This window comes from Prunus mume, linkage group LG6 (assembly GCF_029339155.1).
Source record: "Prunus mume cultivar Tortuosa linkage group LG6, ASM2933915v1, whole genome shotgun sequence".
Classification (NCBI taxonomy): Eukaryota; Viridiplantae; Streptophyta; class Magnoliopsida; order Rosales; family Rosaceae; genus Prunus; species Prunus mume.
This window is the reverse complement of record NC_142703.1, coordinates 22,247,244-22,268,670: the sequence shown is the minus strand read 5'-3', so window position 1 is coordinate 22,268,670 and position 21,427 is coordinate 22,247,244. Positions and strand designations below refer to the sequence as shown.

At 37.1% G+C, this 21,427-nt stretch overlaps 1 protein-coding gene across 1 annotated transcript; it reads left to right on the top strand.

Annotated features, from left to right (window-relative positions):
- Positions 1-6,107: 6,107 nt before the first annotated feature.
- LOC148916464 (uncharacterized) lies at positions 6,108-12,001 on the top strand. The gene is made up of 5 exons (XM_089054643.1): positions 6,108-6,646; positions 8,569-8,693; positions 10,051-10,365; positions 10,469-10,638; positions 11,354-12,001. The coding sequence occupies exons 1-5, from the start codon at positions 6,308-6,310 to the stop codon at positions 11,752-11,754; spliced, it is 1,350 nt and encodes a 449-aa protein (XP_088910769.1). The 5' UTR covers positions 6,108-6,307; the 3' UTR covers positions 11,755-12,001.
- The last annotated feature ends 9,426 nt before the right edge of the window (positions 12,002-21,427 follow it).

Below are 21,427 nucleotides of genomic sequence, written 5' to 3'. Positions count from 1 at the left end.
TGTGGGAGATACGATGAAGAGCACTGGAGCAACTTAGAAAATGAAGAAATTCTCCTCTGTATAGAAATGATCAATCATCCCGAGTCTAGAGCACAAGATTACTCTTTGCCGACAAGCGATCAATCGCCCATTCATAGCGATCAATTGCCAGACCCACCTCATCCATGCGAAGATATTTCTGATCCGAGTCTCATACCTACAGACAATACAGAACAACAAGATGAAGACCCCCCTCTAACTCAACAGTACCAACAGAATCTCCTGAGAATATCCTTGAGGTAACTACTCCTACTAGACTTGTGCATTTAGAGGATACAACTATTGGATATCAATTACCTTTCAGGTAAAATCATGGGAAGCCACCAAACCCTTATTCACCTGATATTGGCAAGACATCCAAGTATCCAATTGCAAATCATATATCCACTGAGAAGCTGTCTGAACCACTCAAGGCTTTTGTGTATCAGTTGTCTGCTATCTATATTCCAACCAAAGTCTCTGAAGCATTGAAAGATCCTAAGTGGGTCCAAGCTATAAAAGAGGAGATGAAAGCTCTTGAGAAAAATCAGACTTGGACATTGGAGACTATACCACGAGGAAAAAAGACTATCGGATGTAGATTGGTGTTTACTATAAAACACAATGTAGATGGATCTATCGAGCGATATAAGGCAAGACTTGTGGCAAAAGGGTACACATAGACCTATGGTATAGACTATGAAGAAACTTTTGCTCCAGTTGCAAAGTTAAACACCGTCAGAGTCTTATTGTCCCTTGCAGCTAATTTAGATTGGCCACTACACCAATTTGATGTAAAAAATGCTTTTCTACATGGCGAACTCACGGAGGAGGTGTACATGGACACTCCTCCTGGATATAATACTACTCAGACTGGAACAGTTTGCAAGTTACTAAAAGCATTGTATGGATTGAAACAGTCACCACGTGCATGGTTTGGACGGTTCACCATGGCAATGAAGAACAATGGTTTCAAACAGTGCAACTCAGATCATACTCTATTCTTGAAACATCAGAAAGGAAAGGTAACAGCATTAATAATCTATGTTGATGATATGATTATTACTGGGAATGATAAACAAGAAATATCACAACTACATCACTATTTGGCTATTGAGTTTGAGATGAAGGATCTAGGTGGACTCAAGTATTTCTTGGGAATTGATGTGGCTCGATCACAGCAAGGCATATTTCTCTCTCAAAGGAAATATGTCTTGGACTTGTTGACAGACACAGAATGCTAGATTGCAAACCTGCGGACACTCCTATTATTCAGAATCATCATCTTGGAGAATATCCGGATCAAGTTCCAACTAATAAAGAAAGATACCAAAGGTTAGTCGGAAGATTGATCTACTTGTCACATACTCGACCAGACATTGCTTATGCGGTGAACGTTGTCAGTCAATTTATGCACTCTCCAAGTGAAGACCACATAAATGCAGTTCTTCGGATACTTAGATATTTGAAGTCTGCACTTGGAAAAGGACTTATGTTCTCAAAACATGGTCATCTAAATATTGATGGTTATTCAGACGTAGATTGGGCAGGTAATGTAACAGATAGAAAATCCACATCGGATTACTTCACATTCGTGGGAGGTAATTTGGTGACATGGAGGAGCAAGAAATGAATGTAGTAGCTTTATCCAAAGGTGGCCGAGTTGAGGCATGACTAAAGGGATTTGTGAACTTCTTTGGTTAAGAAAGTTGCTTACTGAACTTGGGTATAAACCTACATCCACAATGAATCTCTTTTGTGACAACAAGGCTGCTATAGCCATTGCACAGAATCCAGTTCAGCATGATCGTACTAAACATGTTGAGGTGGATCGACACTTCATCAAACAGAAGCTTGAGGCAAAAGTGTTTTTGTTTCCTTTTGTGAAATCTGAGGATCAATTGGCAGATATTTTGACAAAGGCGTGACTTGTGGAGCATTCCACAGTTCACTGGATCAGTTGGGCATTAGCGACATCTATGCACCAACGTGAGGGGGAGTGTTGGTGTGACTTGTGGATATTGACTTACTTTCCTTACACACCAAAAATTCCTATTATAATTGTAATTGATTTACTTTAATTCCTGATTTCCTACTGTAAATAGATTTAGGAATTTATTATTTACTTACCCATTCAGGTTTCGTTGTATTATAAATACGACCTACTACAAGGAGAAGAATACACAGAAAATTCCCACAAACAAATATTCTCTCATAGTTCTCATATTTTAGCAATATTTACCTTGATGGAGAAAGAGTCCATCGTTGGTGCGTTGAACCTCAAGACCCAATAAATAATGTAAGGGACCCAAGTCCTTTACAGGAAACAAAGAGCTCAGTTTCTTGATGAAAAGATTGCACACTGATGAATCTGGACCACTAACCAAGATGTCATCCACATAGACAAGGACAATAATAACAAGAACTGGAACCTTAAGAACAAAGAGGGATGTGTCAAAAGATGATTGAGTGAAACCAAGAGACTTGAGAGCTTGAAACAATTTATCAAACCAGGCCCTGGGAGCCTGTTTGAGGCCCTACAAGGACTTTTTGAGTTGACACACATGATTTGGAAAGTTTGGATCACTGAAGCCAGGTGGCTGATGCATGAATACTTCTTCTTTTAAATCACCATGAAGGAAGGCATTATTAATATCAAGTTGATGCAGAAACCAATTGAATTGCACATCAAAAGTTAACAAAATTCTGATAGTGACAGGCTTTGCCACAGGACTAAAGGTTTCCTGATAGTCCAAGCCCTCTTTTTGATGAAATCTCTTGGCAACGAGCAGAGCTTTATACCTGTCAATGGTCTCATCAGGCTTTTTCTTGATTCTAAATACCCATTTACAGCCTACAACATTCTGGGATGAAGAAGAAGGAACCAAGATCCATGTTTCAGTTGATTAGAGGGCATTAAATTCAGCTTGCATGGCTGATCTCCACGCAGCAAATTTAGAGGCCTGATGATAGGTTGTTGGCACATAACCAAGAGAAGATGATAAAGGGTGTTTGGTAGCAGTATAAGCTTTAGGCTTAAAAATGCCATTCTTTGATCTAGTAACCATAGGATGAATATTTTGACCTGGTAAAGATGGAGAAGAGGAGTGAGATTGCAAAGGGCTGAAATTGTGTGATGATACAAATGCACTAGTATTAGGAGTATGGGAAGAAGGATGGATGGAGGGAGAACTTGGTAAGACAGAGTGTGAGTTGGAATGGGAAATTGCAGGTCAATAACAAGAGATAAAGTAGGGATAGAATCAGAGGGGATGCGGACTTGGCAGTAAAGGGAAATGACTTCTCATCAAATAAGACATGCCGAGAGATATAGACTCTGTCAGTGATCATGTCTAAGCACTTATAACCCTTATGATGTAAACTATATCCAAGGAAAACACACTGCTTGCTCTTGCCATCAAGTTTAGAGGAAACATAAGGTTTTAACCAGGGGTAACAACTACATCCAAAAATCTTTAGTCTAGTATAATCTGGTAATGTATGAAATAAAAACTCCCATGGAGATTACGCAAGACCATAAATGGGCAACCTGTTGATCAAGTAAGTAGCAGTGGATATAGCTTCAACCCAATAAACTTTAGGAACATTAGAAGCCACTAACAATGTTCTGGCTGTTTTGACAAGATGCCTATGCTTTCGTTCTACACAGCCATTCTGTTCAAGTGTATGTGGGCAACTAAACTGATGACAAATACCATGCAAATTAAGATAAGACTGAAAAGAAGCACTAGTGAATTCACCCCCTGAGTCAGAACGGATAGCCTGTATTTGATTACCAACATATTTTTCCACATATGTCTTGAAAGTTACAAAGGTAGAATACACCTCAGATTTTCTTCTCAAAGGAAAGAACCAGCTATATCGGGTGTAATCATCTACTAACAGCAGGTAATACTGAAAACCACTCACAAAAAGGAGAGGGCTTTGATGTATAGTGCGCACACATTGCAGCAAGCTTGGTGGGAGGGATTTTACTAGAAATTGAAGGATTCATGCGATCATAGCAGTCTATGGCCTTATGACTTGTATTTCCATAGATCTGGTAAGGAACATGAGCACCAGAGGAAAAGGAAACACGAGAGTTGCAATTATGACCACGATTGAAACCAGAAGGGAAGCGAGTTGTGGTTGCCCCGATGAGAGCCAGAATTGTAGTTGCCCCGATTATTGCCATAGTTGCCCCGATTGTTGGAAAATTGATTGTTCCTGCCACGATTGGAATTATATCGAAAAGAGTTTTGAAGCAGTGGATGTTGAGCAGCAAATGCCTGAGGTGGTGTAGGAAGAAGAGGCGGTGAGACTTGGGCCGAGAGAGCATGAAACGGTTCAGTGGTTGCAGAGGAGGCAATTTTCTTCCTTCAAGTCATGGAAAGCTTCTTTGTGAGTAATAAACCATGTAATTCATCAAGAGATGTTGAAGAGAGACGGAGCATGATAGAATCAATGAATGATTCAAACTCATCAGGAAGCCCAGCCAGTGTAGCAGCAATAAGATCGCGATCCAAACCAAGCTCTACTGTAGTGAGGGAATCGAGATTTCCTTGATCATTGCGGATAATCACCATTGTTTGGGAGCCTTTACGAATCAAGGCGAGCGAACGGTTGATGAATATGAGCATCGAAACACCACCAAAGCGCTGCTCAAGTTTGAGCCACAGATCTCTGGACGAAGAAACACCAACAGTAAACGGAATGACTTCCTCAGAGAGTATTGAATTGAACCAGATGAGAAGATTTTGATCCTTCTCATACCAACTCTCGTAAGCGGATTGAGTGATCGATCTGGTAAAAATGGCACCGGACAAGGCTCAGTTCCATCAATAAGTCCAAGAAGCTTCTAGCGACGAAGAATTGGGGCAAACAGAGCACACCAAGGTAGATAATTCGAACGCTTGAGCTTGATCGGCACCATGCTACCGATGTTTTGAATCATAAGAGAAGTGTAGGTTTGGGGCGAATTAGGGTTTGAAAAGGAAGAATTGGGATTCTGAGTGGGGATAGACGGAATCGGAGAAGAGGATTCAAGAGGTGACGCCATCAGAGATGAAGGAGACAAAGAATCAAGAAAAAGAACACCAACAATCAATTGCTTACAGATCAGAGATCAAACTAGAGATCGGAGCACAGAAGCGAAAGAGACTAGGATCGAAGAGTGCCGTGAGGCAGTGGCGATTGATACCATGAAGAAAACAAAGAAACCAGAGAAACAAAGGAAAACAGAAGAATAGTTTTACTGAATAATCCTCTTTTCATTTACTAACTTTTCTTTCTTAATTACATTTACATTTGAGGTGTATATATATAACCAAGGCTATACTAAACTTTCCCTAACAACCTGCTGTAACAAACATAACAGCTTAACAAACTAAATGAGCTGTCATGAGTCATGACTTGGCATCTTTATCTTTAAACATTGCTGAAAGCGTGAGATGCAAAATAGAGAAGATGAGCAAGCTGAATGAAACACACGTCTTTGTAAAAAATACACCACTTTTTGGTCAATAAGGGTAAAACTGTCCTTTCACGTACTAATTTAAAAATGCCCAATTGATTCAGTTTTTCCAAAAAAAAAATTAAAAACCCATTCACCAAACCCAAAACAAAATTAATCCATTATCATATCCTTATTAGTAAACATCTTTATCACTGACAACTAATTTTTCTTTACTTTCAAAATAATCAAAATGTTTTATTTTTACCAAACATTTTAAATTACTTAACTTTAATGCGAAACAATTTTTTTTAATGAAAAAAACAATCACCTTAATTTACTTTAAAAAAATCTTGGGAGAAATTACAAATATGGGAATAGTTGGGGGTGATTGAGTAGTTTACTCAGAAAAATGTGTGTATTGGTAGAAAAGCTTATATGAAACGGGAATATCACTATTTTGTTATCTCCAATTAATCACAAATTGCCACATAAAAAAATTGTCATGCATAACATGTCGTGATTAGTTGAAATAGAAAAATAATGCCATCTTCGTTTCACACGAGTGTTAAACACGTACCAAAAGAAAAAGTAGAACAGAGATGAGGACACCTGTGGTCGTGTAAGAAAATTCCCCATTTAAAAACGTACCTCTCTTTCTCTTTCACTTTGTATGTGTATCTCTCTCCTCCGTATCCCTAAATCCCTATCCTCCTGTGACCCGTCTGTCTACGCCACAGATATCTACACGACGACGCAGAGCACCTGACGGCCTAAACTAAACAACCAACCAACCAACCAACCGAAAAAGAATCCTTTCTTTCTTTGTTTCAATCGATGGTGGGTGACGGCTTTATCATTAACCACAGCACGAACAGTTCCAACAAATTAGAGAGCCCAAAGAAAACAAAGAAGAAGAAGAAGCGTGGTGGTACCAAGAAGAAGATGACCACCGAGCAGACTTTGGCTTTCAAGTCTGTGAGTGAATGGGTTTTCTTGGAACAAGCTTCTTCACTGCCTTCCACTGCAGCTTCTTGTGTTGTCGATGATTTTGGGGTACAGAAGAGCCTTGGAAGAGGTGGAGACAAGGTAGTGTTCGAATTGCATTCACATTCAAAATGCAGTGATGGGTTTCTTTCGCCTTCCAAGTTGGTGGAGAGGGCTCATGGAAATGGGGTGAGTTATGCTTGTATTGATTTTGGCTTTTTTAATGGTTAATGGGTTCTGGCTTTTTTAATTTTTTATAAATATATTAATATATTTATAAATTGTGTGTAGTAAATTTTTTTTTTTATGGCTCAACATTCAAACTGGGTTTCAATGAAAAGCTCGTGTGGGTGCCGGTTTTTGAGTTCCTGTAGTTCTATTTTCTATGGTGTAATTTCTTTGTTGATATTTAGATGATTTATTTTCTTCTTAAACCACTTTCTTAAAACCCAACGAGCACGCTGAAAGAGCATAATAGTGACGAGGGGTGTCTACACCTTTTGAGCATTTTAATTTTCTCTTAAGTTCTGGTTGTGTCTAGGAGAGAGATTCTGTATAGGTCAAGATGCAACATCTTTGACCCATTCAGGGTGTTTTGTCTCTCTTGAAAGAGATTAGCAGATTGAGGATCCACAGTACAACAAAGGACGCTTCTTACTGTGAGATTTAATTAGACTCGGGATTATATCGCCATCTCAAGCTGACCCAAAGATTATGGCTTCAAAATAAGAATGTATGACATAACGTTAAGTTCTTGCAAACCTTTGTATGAAGATGATTTTTTAGATAAGTCAATTTTCATTTGTCAGATTCGTAGATTGGAAAATTCATGGCTGTTGGCCCAGCCATTAAAAGCTAATTATTATTGATTGACGAAGTCATTCTGGTAGCTTTTATAAGGTGCTATCATAGGTATAGATGGTAATTATTTGAAGGCAAGGAGGCTCTGCCTTTAGATGATACATTTTCTGAAGCATGGGTTCGAGGACTGCTTCCATTGGTTTGCATGTGTGTTTTGGGGGGAAGAGGGCAAGAGGCCAAGTAAAAACTGTCTAAGTAAAATTGAGGATATTTTAGTTGCAAATGTTCGTGAACCACCAAGAGACTCCATTATGTATGTAGGATGTAACATGATATTGGTAAGCTTTAAACATTCATGCATCTTGGCAGCGTAAATTATAAATCCGTACTTGTTTATTCAATCGTTTATGCTTTTAGTGAGCGGATACATGCAAATGAAAGATGATGGAAAGTACATTGTATCTAGTTAATCATCAGGTATTTTGAGAATTTAGACTGTTCTGGATGTGCATATACCATTGTTTTTATGGGTTAACCGTCTAGTTGCTATATGCGTAGGACAGAATAATTTGTTTTCACCTTACTCACTGAAAGAAGGGTTAAGAAGAAAAAGGGGATTCAAAAACAGAAAACAGAATGAGCTTTGTGGAGCACTGTAGTAGCAAATATGACCTGGATTTGCATTGAGTTGGAGTCAGCTACTACTATTTCCAGCATGAGGGGAGTGTTGATAATATTGCTGTTTACAGCATGTTAGATTGGCTTGTCTCTGTCATTGTCTCAGTTCTAGTCTTGCTCAGATCTCGTTAAGTTTTTGTGATAGCTGTTAAGTTTGTCTTTTATTCTACTTGCGGCAAGCTGGGAGTTGTTGATATCTACTCTCCTGCTTCAGGGGGAGCCTCATTGATGAAGGCGATAAAAAGCCTTATGTTTGAATGATTTAGCTAATTTAGTTTGCTGATTTGGTTAGCTAATGCAGGGCTACTGATTGACATAATTTAGTTTATTTGGTTGGGCTTGTTTGGATGGTTTCAAGGGATTATTCTAGGTAATTTTCGATTTTTTATGTAGGGTGCTACGTAAGGCTATGTATATTACTCAATTAAATCCATGAAACATTTGGTACTCTTCAGCTTTTCTTAATTTTCTCCTCAACAGCTTTTCTTTTGGGTGTAACCGATGTTTGTGATAGCCTCACAGTTTTGTATTAGAAGTTATTTGTCCAGAAAAACTAATGTGCTTATATTTTGAATACTTAAAATTCATACTGCAATGTAGTGAAGTTTAATTAGTATATGTGGTCATAACAGGTGAAAGTTCTTGCTCTGACAGATCATGACACGATGTCTGGCATACCTGAGGCCCTGGAAGCAGCTCGGAGATTTCGCATAAAGATAATTCCAGGTGTTGAAATCAGTACAAAATTCTACCCAAGGTAATTTTTGAAAGCTATGCTTTCTGGAAGCCCTTAAATTGTGGACCCATTTTTTTTAAGGTTGATTACTCGTGTTCCCCCTAATACTCTGTATTGTCTTATGTTACTCATAGCACTTATTTGGAGATTTATGATCAGAGAATGCCTTTGTGTTTTCTTTCCGTCTAAACCTGAAGAATCATGTCATGTAATACCTTTTTTCGTATAAAATCTGCACGAACTTCACAAAGAAATCAGTTGCAAGAGTGTTGAAAATAATCAGCCTTTGGGGAAGCTCTATTTGAACCCAAATTTTTCGTAAGTTTACCCTGCTTAATATCTACACCACCCAACTTTTATTAAATAAATCAAAAAATTGTAAGTACACCCAACCCACAGTCCAAAACAAGCCCCACTATCACCCAAACTGACTTACCTATCTAATTTGGAAGTAAAGCTAATTGACGAACCACACCCACACCCACACCCACCCACTTAATTTTGGACATGAAAAGCTGCACTGCACCTATGTCCCCTACGCCACTGAAAACAGCAAGAAACCTTCTTCACTAATGTTTGGTTTTGCTAACATTTCAGAAATGCAACTGAGTTTGGACTGAAATATCTGGGTATAAGTGTGCGCTGGTTTGGTGTTTTATTTGAGAATTTGGATTTGATTTATTTTGCACTGTCAGATTTGGTGTGCCAAATCTCCATGAGTAGATTCAGTAGTATGCCATCAAAATGCACATGGGAGGGTTTTGTGGGGCAAAGGCCAAGCGGACTAAACAGGATGTTCGGGACCACACTGCCGAAATGTTACATTATGCCAGTCTTTGTGTGCCGAACAAGTCTTTATTCCAGTTATATGAAAGATGAAAAATTTGTAGTTAAACTTGGAAAAGTCATATTTTAAGACCCACAATCCACGATTGGAGTGTCCATAGCCACTGACAGTAACTGTTTTGTTTACACCAATGTATGATGGAGTTAGCATAGGGAATGAATAAAGTAGTCTTTATGGTTTTTGGTGGGAGGAGATGAGTGCTGGATGTGCTCAGGTTTTTTTGTAAAGATAGCATTTTCAAGTCTTTTTTTCTTTCAAACCAGCCGTGTTATTTAATTGTCATTTTACTCTAACGTAAATGTGTAAGTTTATTTTTCTTTAAAAGGTCAAGTTTATTTATGAAATTATTTGTTATATTATTGGCAACCTCAATTATTTTTCTTTAAAAGGTCAAGTTTATTTATGAAATTATTTGTTATATTATTGGCAACCTCAAATTTAATAGCAAATAATCAGCATATTTAACGACACGAGGAAATATCCCCTTTCCTTAGTTTTCAACACCTCTGATGCTTTGCACAATGGTTTTAGAGGAGATTCTGAACCAGAGGAACCAGTACACATCCTTGCATATTACAGCAGCTGCGGGCCAACAAGTTTTGAAGATCTGGAAAAGTTCTTGTCTAATATAAGGGATGGTCGTTATCTTCGTGCAAAAACTATGGTTTCCAAACTGAACATGCTCAAGTTGCCTGTTAAATGGGAGCATGTCTCAAGGATTGCAGGCAAGGGAGTTGCTCCTGGGAGACTGCATGTGGCCCGTGCGCTGGTTGAAGCAGGTTATGTGGAAAACCTGAAACAAGCTTTTTCCCGCTATCTTTTCGATGGTGGACCTGCATACTCGACGTAATATTTTGAGCTTACTGTTATATCTTTTTCTGAATACTGTTGATGCATATATATGACAAATAAACCATTGTAAAGAATTATTTATGTTGAATGGGTTCAGGGGAAGCGAACCTCTGGCAGAAGAAGCAATACAAATGATTTGTGATACAGGAGGTGTGGCTGTGCTAGCTCATCCTTGGTCATTGAAAAATCCAGTGACCATCATAAGAAGGTTGAAAGAAGCTGGTCTTCACGGGATTGAAGTTTACAGAAGTGATGGAAAACTGGCTGGTATGCAATCTGAGATGCAACTATTTGCTGCTTTATGTATAATTTGTAGTTTATGCTGTGAAATCAATGCTACATAATGTATTTGACTTGTACATCTTCGTCTTTAAAATTATAATTGATGTCAGTGTTTTTCTGGAATACATTTACTACTCATGGATCTCTCTCCAAGAATATAAAATGATTGAGGGGGTTGATTTCAACTTGGTTTTATTTCATGTACAATGTTGCAAGAAATATCTTGGTAGAAAAGGAAATTCTCTTATAAGATAGATAGAAGAGAATGTCGTATCTTTCCAGACTTAAAATGCTCCCAACTCACCATTCTATATATATACATCGGGGCCATAGGAGCTAGGTGTCAGTTTATTGTTTGTTGTCAAAAAGTGTGCATGTCAGATGCCATTCAATGAGTTTCTATTGCACAATGGTTTCAGTAAGACTCAATCTTTTCCATTTTGTAATGCATATACTTGGTGAGTTTCTGGATGGAACAGTTCCCAACTGACATGCATGAACACTTAGATCATGTGCCTGTTGGGTTCACTATATAAATGTGATAATTGACTTTCTTGTGGTATGAGTACTAGCAAATACTGGTTTTCTTCTGGTATTTACCTTGGAAAAAAAAGTGAAGTTAGTTTTTTTCTTATGTTTTTTTATTTGAGTTTTTTTCTCACTCAGTACTCATATCTCTATCTGCTGATTTTGTCAACAGTGTACAGTGATCTAGCTGACACTTATGATCTTCTGAAGCTTGGAGGGTCAGATTATCATGGGAGAGGTGGGCATGGTGAGTCTGAGCTGGGTAGTGTGAACCTTCCAGTGCTGGTTTTGCGTGACTTTCTTAAAGTAGCTCGGCCAATTTGGTGTCGTTCCATTAGACACATTTTAGAAAATTATGCCGAAGAGCCTTCAGATTTTAATCTAGCAAAGATTACAAGGTTTGGGAAGGGAGTTTCCCCCTTAAGCTGCGGCAAGGATTTGATTGATCGCTGCTTGTCTTCGTGGTTGACAAATGAAGAGAGGCAAAATGCAGTTTTTGAGGCCGTCAGATTGAAGCTTTCTCATGTTTCAATTAATCAGGGAGGAATCCAGGTTCCTATAGAGAGTAAATAATCCCTATCTAATTCATATATTTTCCTGTACCAATCTTTCATGGAGGTGATGATATCTAATTTATTCTTCTAACTATTTTTAATATTTTTAATCGCATTTTTGCATTTGTCGTGAGATATTAAAATCTTACGAGTGGAAGACTGAGCAGTCGTCAGAAATCCCAGAGAAGGATGACAATAGCTTGTCTTTGATTTTTCTACACCTGCTGTAAAATCAGATTTTTGATAGAATGTCCATTATTTTTACAGGGGATTTTCTTTCTATCGTTTAGCAACACGGGCATAGATTTTAGTTTTTCGTCCTGTTATCCATAAATGTTGGGCAAATGCGCTCTTTTGACTCTGGTTTACACCCTCAGTTCTTAAATTATTATTATTTTTGTCTTCAAAGCAGTAAGATCATTTGGCTATCTGCGAACTATGGAAAAATGCATACGCGAATACAATGTTTTAGATAGGAACACAAAAATATTTATGGATTGTGATAAGCGAATGGCTAATGTATTTTTCATTAATTCATGTATTTGCATGGATTGTGAGAAGACATTTTCGGCAACCACGGCAATCCAATTAAGAAGGTGACACGTGGAAAAATGAATATTTCTTAGGTCAATTAATTATTCTAATTAAATTATATTTAATTAGGGAATTATCTTTGATTTAAGATAGGATTATTTTCCTAAAACAAGGAGATTTGATTTTCAGCAAATCTCTTCAATCCTATCACCTACTTTTGGGAAGGGATTATTCTTCAAACCTTACATGCTATAAATAGTTGGCATCACACCATATTTGAGGTAATTCTAAAACCCTAGCAATTTCCTCTCTCTCTCTCTCTCTCCTCTCTCCCACACTGCTCCAGCCATCACCACACAGCTCCGCGTAGCACGGCTTTCCCCATGAGAGAAGACCTCCATCCTTTCCGTTATTTGCCGTATCTTTCTAAGATCCAATTAATTGACTTAGGTATCAGAGAGCTTTTGGTCAACACCCTCAGGTGTGGTGTGGTATGTTGACTTCAATCTATTTTACAAGGAGCGAGGAAGAAGGAGAAGAAGAAAATTCAAAGGGTGAAGAATCTATCCGTGAATATTCTCCCATGTGAATATTTGCACAAATAGATATCTTTCAAGGATGGAACAAACAAAATGTGGACTGTTTGGATTATAAAACTACATTTTGAGTTGTATCTAGACTGATAATTTACTGGATTCAGGTATGTATGGTTGAAATTAGGCGTGGGCTTGTTTATATGATCTCTCAAAGTCAGGTATCAGAACTTAAGTTATGTTTGTATAGGGAAAATATGATAAATTGAAAAATGGGCTAAGGACAAAACACCCTATGCATGTTTGAGGTCATTCTTATACCCCCCAGGTTTCAATTTCATCGATTTACTCCTCATAGTTTTCAAATTTAATCAATTTACGCCTTCTGTTAAGTTGATTGTTTAGTCAAACGACAAGCCCACTATGGGACCTACCCACTAACCAACTCCTATATTTTTTTATTATATAAAATGATAAAATAGCATAATTAAAAACAAACTTAAAAAACCCAAATGCACAACCTTCCCCACCCCTTCTTGACGACACACAACCGCACCCACCCCAGTGTAGAGGTGTCAAACAGACTGAGTCAGCCTGAGCATAGCTCCTTTAAGTAAGGCTCAGCAAAGACGACTTGTATCTTTGGGCATGCTAAGATGAGGTAATTAGGCCCAATGGTTAGGTCAGCCCGTGGCCCATTGTGGAATGTACCAGCTTGAAACCCAACTAGCCAACCCATTTATTAAATTATATTTATTTTAGAGAAAATTAGTACATAATATTAATACATTTATATCTTAAATTCAAGTCTATTTATTTTCTCTAATAATATATACTAGCCTCTTGACACACGGGTAATTTTTTTTTAAAAAAATATTTTAAATATTATTTTAGAATTAAAAAAGATAATGGGTAGTTGTTAGGGTTCGGTAATGAATTTTTACTCAAACCGCAAATCGATTGACTATTTGTGGTTTGGTGATTTTTGAAACCGCAAACCGACCGCGTTTTGCGATAAACCTCAAAATGCGGTCGATTACCGCGAATTAGCGGTTCAAAACCACAAATTCTCAAGCATTCACAAAAATATAAATTCATAACCTAAATAAATAAATACACAACCTTAATTTCTCAAACATATATAAATTCACAATCTCCTCAACTTCTCAAGCCTTCACAACCTAAGAAAATTAAAGTTACAATTCCAAGCATTCTAATTAAAGTTAAACTTCTCAAGCATTCCAAATCCAAATCCTTTAAAATTATAAACCAAAAGGAAAATGTAAAGCAAAATGAATTAAAATTACAACAAAAAAGAAAAATTCAATTCAAAGTTAATTAAAGTTACAAACTAAAAGGAAAATGCAATGCACCAATGTTACAAACTAAAGTTACAAACTCAAGTGTTGGTGGTGAGTGGATTTGAAGAACCTCCGTTGTGTTGTTTGAGCACCAATGTTATCTATAAATAAAACAACATAATTTAGTACATTTTATTATAAGAAGAAGCATAAATAACATTAGCATAAATAAACTAATTACTTACAAGTTGTCATATGTTCCATTTCCTTGTAGAATTCAACTTCATCATTCCGTGCGGCTATACTTTGCGGTTTGCGGTAACCGCAAGTTTTGAAAATCAAAATCGCAACCGCAACTGCAAATGCGGTTCGATTTCTAATACCGCAAATGCGGTTCGGTTTACCGTGATTGCGGTTTCATTGCGGTAAATTGTCGGTTCGGTTTTTGCGATTTTTCAGTTTTTCGGTTTAAAATGCCACCCCTAGTAGTTGTGTTACATAAAAATAGGACTCATTATATGATTTTGTTTAAATATGAAAAAATTGTGAATTTACCATATTATCTTCTTTTAATCAATAATTTCAATTTTTAATGTTTGTATTAACAAATGCCATTTTCTGGTATTTTAAATGTTTCACCATTCTCTGTCTTTTGCTTTATATATATATATATATATATATATCAAAATTTAATATTTTCTTTATATATAAAACAATGATTTTCTTTTTCAAGTTTCGTTTTTTAGGGACCTTCTCCAATAAGTATTTAAGTTAAGAATTGGTTACATACTTCTAATATCGGTCGTTGAATTGCATCTAAGAGACTACCAACAAATTTAATGAATGCAATCTAACGGTCAAGATTAGAAATATGTAACCAATCTTTAATGTAAAATACTTATTGAAGCATCTCTCTCATTTTTAAAATTCAAACAATAATTTAGTCATTTTCTATTTAGATGTACTTTAAATAAAGTTATTGGCCTCGAACAATCTCAGAGATGCCCTTTTTTCTGCATTTTTTTCCATGGGGACTCGAACAATCTCAGAGATGCCCTCAAGTATTCACCTCTAATGGTTCCGTCAGAACACATGAATGCAAGACATGATGATTTAAAGGACGTGAGAAATAGAAGTGGTTGAGAGTTGCAGAGAATTGAACCCCCAATCATGCCTTCCACCACAAGCCCACAAAAATTCAACCCCCAATAAAGAATCATAGATACCCAATATAATCAAATCTGTTTGGTTTTTGAGAAAGTTTACGAAAATGAAGAAATTGAAGTTGAGGGAGCTTGGAGGAGAAAGAGACGGAGAGAAAGGGACTGAAGGAAGGAGGGGGTTGTGGTGTGGGATGGGGTTTGGTTGGGGGAGGCTGTGCGTCTAGGTTTTTTTATATAATTATTTTAATAATGCTATTTTATCATTTTATATAAATAAAATTTAGAATTGGTTAGTAGGTGGTTCCATGGTGGACATGTTATCAGTTAACATATGATCAAATGGTCAACTTAACGGAATGTGTAAATTGGTCAGATTTCAAAACTATGAGGTGTAAATTGATGAAATTGAAACCTGAAAGTCCATATTGAGAATGAGCCCAAATATGCAGGGGTTGTTTTGTCGTTAGCCCGTAAAAAAAAAAGAAAAAACCCTCCAAAATAAAGGGATGCATAAGCCGGTTAATATTTTTTCAAAAGGACACAACAAATGGGCAAAGACTAAAGCATAAGGACACGTAACCCTAATCTCTATCAAAAGAAAACAATACATGCCCAATGTTATAAAAATAAAATAATCAGAGTATGAAAATTACCACATAATATTGGGAGTAAAATTATATTTGCTTTTTTGGTGTTTACACTGACAGAATTCTCTCAGATAGAACTCACTAACACTCAGATTTCACACTCTCTCTTCTTTCCTCTCACTCTTCCTTTCTTTTCTTCCTTTCTTTCCTCTCTTCTCCGTTGGTGTGTTTTGCTAAGTAATGGGAAGCCTATTTATAGGCAAATTGGATGGCTTACCCAACATCATCATTAAGCTCCAATATCATCATTAAGCTCCAACATCATCATTAAGCTTTTTGAATATTATTTCATTCTTTTCTTTATGTGGGCTTTACCATTTTCTTTATAACATTCCTCCTTGGAAACCACAATGTATGGAATATGCCTCATTAAAAACCTTGCTACTAAAACCTAGTAGGACAAAAGCTGGTCGAAGGAAAAAGAGTACATAACCATGTGTAACATAAAATTATGTGTATATTGACATGCGTACGACACTACCTCGTTAAAACTTTGCCAGGAAAAACCCAGTGGGATAAAAATCTGGACGAAGGAAAAAGAGTACAGTGTGTGAAGATCTTTATTGATAGCATGTTCCCCCTGATGCTTGACAAAATATCTTTTAAACCATACCGTTGATCATATTTCTGAATGTCATAGCAATTGACACTGCTTCTGTGAGTCAATCTTGTAATATTCTTGGATGCTCCCCCTGAAGAATATCTCCCCCTTATATCTTCATGACTATCTTTCCTGAGGGAAGATCTTTTAAACTGAGTGAATGATGTAGCCATCAACAATTCATGTAGTTGAGTAAGCAAATCTATTTCCAGTGAGCTATCTCTATGTAAATCATAGAAATTTCCAGAGTCCGCAAATCAAACAAAAACCTGTTCACTTGAAAAGAATATGCATGTATATTGTTTTATGTGGAGATGGCATCAAATATGTCTCACATCATCCCAAAGTGGTGGTGATGGAGCTGAGCTCTATCTGGAAAGTACAATGTCTAGTCCAATATATTTCCAGTAAAATCATTTAAGTGCCCAATGGATAATCCGCATAAAAATACTTCAATACTTTCTTAGTATAAGCAAGAATCTCGTTGGCATAATTCTCGATCTTCAGGCTGAGACAAATATTTCTTGAACTCTTCAGGAGTTTTAATCAATTATCAACTTTTCAGGAGTTGTAATGTATTGCAACCATTTCATAATTAATATACTCACTGATATTGTAAAGAAAATGGTGGAGTCCACATAAAGAAAAGAAGGAAATAATATTCAAAAGCCTTAATGATGATGTTGGAAGCCATCCAATTTGGAATGGTGCGGTTTTATACCCCATCCTGTTATTTTATGGTGGTGTAAGTTTCATTGCCCATCGCGTTGTAACACATATTATTGTAATAAAAATGATGGTGTGATCTTAATACCCATCTTATTATATCTTGAATAGTGGCGCAGTTATATTGTCCACAATATATAATATGTTATATACTTCATATATATTAGGTGGTGGTTTAATCCCCGCATTTACTTTATTTATTGTATCGTGTAGTTTTGTTACCCATACGGCAGTATTTATTTAAAAGTGTGGCCCGGTTTTATCTTCCACACAACTGCCTTTACTTTTTATTTAAACGTATGGTGTAGAATTAGTGTCCATACCAACACATTTAATTTATCACACATTTACTTTATTATTTAAAGTATGGTGCGGGATTAACGTCCATACATGAATCAATTTAATTTATGAATTCATTTTACCGCACATTTACATTTATTTAAAGTATGGTGCGGGATTATCGTCCATACTAGCAATTTATAGCAATTTATTTTATGAATTTATTTTACGGCACATTTACATTTATTTAAAGTATGGTGCGGGATTATCCTCCATACTAGCAATTTATTTACAAGCAATTCATAGCAATTTAATTTATGAATTTACTTTACTGCACATTTACATTTATTTAAAGTATGGTGCGGGATTATCGTCCATACCAGCAATTTATTTTGTGAATTGATTGTGTGATATGATGAGTTTTACAGCATACAGAGATTAGGGCCAGAAGTTCATTGATCCTCATCATACAACTACATCAGGAGCTGAAGATCCTTTATGATGATAATGATATGAGAGCTGGCTATCTCTCCGATACTATATTTGTAGACAAGAGATCGGACCTGAAGATCCTTGATCCTTGACATGTAAATAAGGACTTGGAGTTCCTTGATAATGTAACAGTACAATATTTGTTAATAGTGCCATACAAATGAATAGTAATTATACTGGCAAATGTATTGTACGCATGAATAGACACGTTTTCATGACTTGATGAATTGTACCGTACACATGAATAGTGACGGGAAATTATGTAAGATCCTGAAGTCCAGAAATATGTATGGGAAATTATAAAAATGTCCATACCATGAAAATATGCGATTTTGGCTTGAAGTTCAAAATATGACAATATTGAGAACCTAAAGTTCCAATAGTTAAATGGACAACCCTTGATGTATTATTCCAAATTGTGGTACACCACATATTTATTTGGCATAAGAAAATGATGAATTTAATAAAGTTCGATTTTGTTATAATCGACACCTCAAGGAAGCAATATATTTTGTGAATTTCGGTTGTTAAGAATACACCGAGAAAAGGATCCAAATGGATCCAAATATATGAGAGATCTCAAACCTGAAGTTTTGGGTATATAGTAGTTAATGCTCTTCACTACTATACTGCAATATTATCATGGCTTTTACTCAATTTATATTTCATGCCCATTTGAAAAGGGCAAATAAATTCTAAGGTCATGTTTAGCTCGTGCAAGAAGTTTAGACTCGCATGCATTGAAATATATAATTTGAGAGTTTTGAGGTGGTTATTTGAACCTATAAGGCAGAAGGTTCCAAACTGTCATCCATTTTGGCTGGGCGATATCACTATCATCCATTTCGGCCAACATTGTCGTCCTCTCCAGCTTCATGTAATCAAGGTTTTCTTCTTGTCCGTGGCTTTCAAGCAGGCCATGTGCGCGCTCAACCTATTTGGCCTCTCGGTCATGATGGGCCGGTGCATTTGAAGTTTGGTAATTTTGGTCTCAACCTCGGCCAATTCGTTCTCTGTCTTGCTAAGATGTTCTTCCTGTTCTTTGAGGATGGCCATGATGGGTTGAGTTTGTTATTTTAGATCCGTTGGGGTAGCATCAAATTGATGACCTTCGTCCATTTAAGCTTAGGCTATGGCATATTGGGAAATTTGTGGCTCACCTTGCCCGAGGAGAATTGGAGTTTGTCAAGCCATGACTGTATTAAGAATGCCGAGTAAGGTGGGTTTGTCAGCACAAGCCCTAAACATGGTGAAGTTGTCACCATATGATATCTAGTTCACCCCAACCAGAAGAAAATCCTTGAGCTCTTCCAGTGTTGTCCTGGCCTCAGAATCTAAAGGTGCAGTTGAAGATTAGCTCCTCGTGTATTCATGCAGACTAGCGTAGAGTGCACCGAGGTCGTCTAATGACTACGTCGCCTAAGAAAGAAGAGTTAGGAATGGCGATGAAACATCGAGGGAAAACTGAATTATATGTTTACCTTGGTTTCTTGTTGTTCGTTAGCTGGCGTTTGCTTGGCCACGTCTGGAATGGGAGTTTCACGACGTATGACTTGCTCAGCCTACGAAGTCATAAGCACTAGCCACTGAGGGCATTGGTGATGAGACCGGAGCTATAGGAAGGAGCGACGACTGAGGAAATTGGATCAGATGAAATTCAAAGTAAGGGAGTTTGTTCAAATCTTTTACAAGGTTTTGATACTTTGTAAAGACCTTGTAAAGAATTAGATCGATCCTTACCATGCTCAACGAAGTTTGAGTTGCCAAGGAAGTAATTATTAGGGGCATTATGGAAGAAAGTGTTTTGGCCGTGATCAACAACAGAGATATCAATGCAATTGAATAAGCGGAGGATGGCACAATCTTTGTGGGCGCGATGGCCAATGCCGAGACTATCATGTCAACAATGACCGATGTTGCTTGACCCACGATCGGTGTTTGAGTCGAAAATGATAGTAAATATACTAGGAAAGAGCTACTAGCAATAAAAGAAACGGCGAGTTCAGAATTTTATTAAGTGCCTAGGAAGTGGGGATTTTGGTTAGAGAATATATAATATAAAAGACTTTCAATAGAAGTCAAACTAAAACCAAGAAGACTGGTTTAGTTTCTTCATTGTGCACGTTTCTTTTTCTTTTTCTTTTTTTTTTTTTTCCAGCCTGGTCCAAAACGCTTGTTTTGGCCAGGGAATTTTTTTTTAAAAATAGGCGCAACCTGCTGCGCAATAAACACAAAGCCTCTTTGAGGCAATACATCAAGCACATGGTGGGCGCACCAACGGAGCTGCAGGAGGGGCATATTTCTTCATGTACAATGGATTTTCCGGTGAGGGGAGGTGCAACTGCATCTCTTTGAGCTTCTGTAGATCCGCTAGTGTCCAGGGTCATTTATCTATATACCGATGGAAGACAGACCGAACAACGTTGACATATCCAGGATCCTCAGTGTTAACATGTCAAACCTCATGTTGAAAGTAATGGTCACCCAGGACCAAAAGCTTAAGGATACAGCCAAGAATGATCGATCCATCAGGACCGCCCTCTCAAAAAGTTTACTCCATCCTCGACACCCATTTATCCCATTCTGCAATCAAGGTACTCCTTCCTCGACAACCATTTATCCTAATCCTTGTAGTCATCGTCGAAAAAGGAAAACTCACCCACCAGCTTGGCCTTCAAATGAGCGGCCATTCGAGGCAATAATGGTAGAGAGGCATGTCTATGCATTTAATGCCTACTAGATCGAGCGTTACATTCGAGGAACACAAAACTTGTGCCGAGTCCATTTCCAAAAATACATTCACCTATTAGACCATCTCTAACCATCTTGGGGCTAAACTCAAATTTCAACCCGGACTCATAATTTGAGTCCACAATTTTATTACATTGTTTAAGAATGGTTAACCCCTTTTTTTGTCGTTTATTTTTCTTGACATTATATTTGTTTCGACATTTATGATTTAATTTTCTGAAGATTTTAACCTAAAAAAATCAAAATCCAAAACATAATATAATTTCACTAAAAAAAGCAAGTACAACAAAAGAAAAAGGGAAGGAAAAAAAAAAACCAAGTACAACAACTTTAATTTTTTTCTTTTTCGAAACTAGCAACATTAAATGGGTATATAACTATTGCAAGTTTTTTTTTTCTTTTTTTATAATTCAAATGGATCCAACGGCTCTCTTTCATTGTCGAAGTGTGGGGCTCGTTCTCTTTGACTTTCACGTGGGCTGCGTAGCTGGTGAGTTGGGCGCCACAAAAGTTATCAATCCAGGTAATATTTGGACGGGTATTCCACCCAAGATTCTGCATCGGCCAAAATTCCACCGGCCCAAATACAAGGGTTGGAGATGGATTTTGGGCTCAAAACTCAAATTTTGACATTCCACCTCTTGGGTTAGAGATGATCTTAGTTC

What these genes read in the sequence shown, in the direction of transcription:
- LOC148916464 (XM_089054643.1), top strand. Translation starts at nt 6,308, where the DNA reads ATGGTGGGTGACGGCTTTATCATTAACCACAGCACGAACAGTTCCAAC. An exon ending in AGAGGGCTCATGGAAATGGG is followed by an intron (nt 6,647 to 8,568) that starts GTGAGTTATGCT and finishes TGGTCATAACAG; the next exon opens with GTGAAAGTTCTTGCTCTGAC. An exon ending in GGTGGACCTGCATACTCGAC is followed by an intron (nt 10,366 to 10,468) that starts GTAATATTTTGA and finishes GAATGGGTTCAG; the next exon opens with GGGAAGCGAACCTCTGGCAG.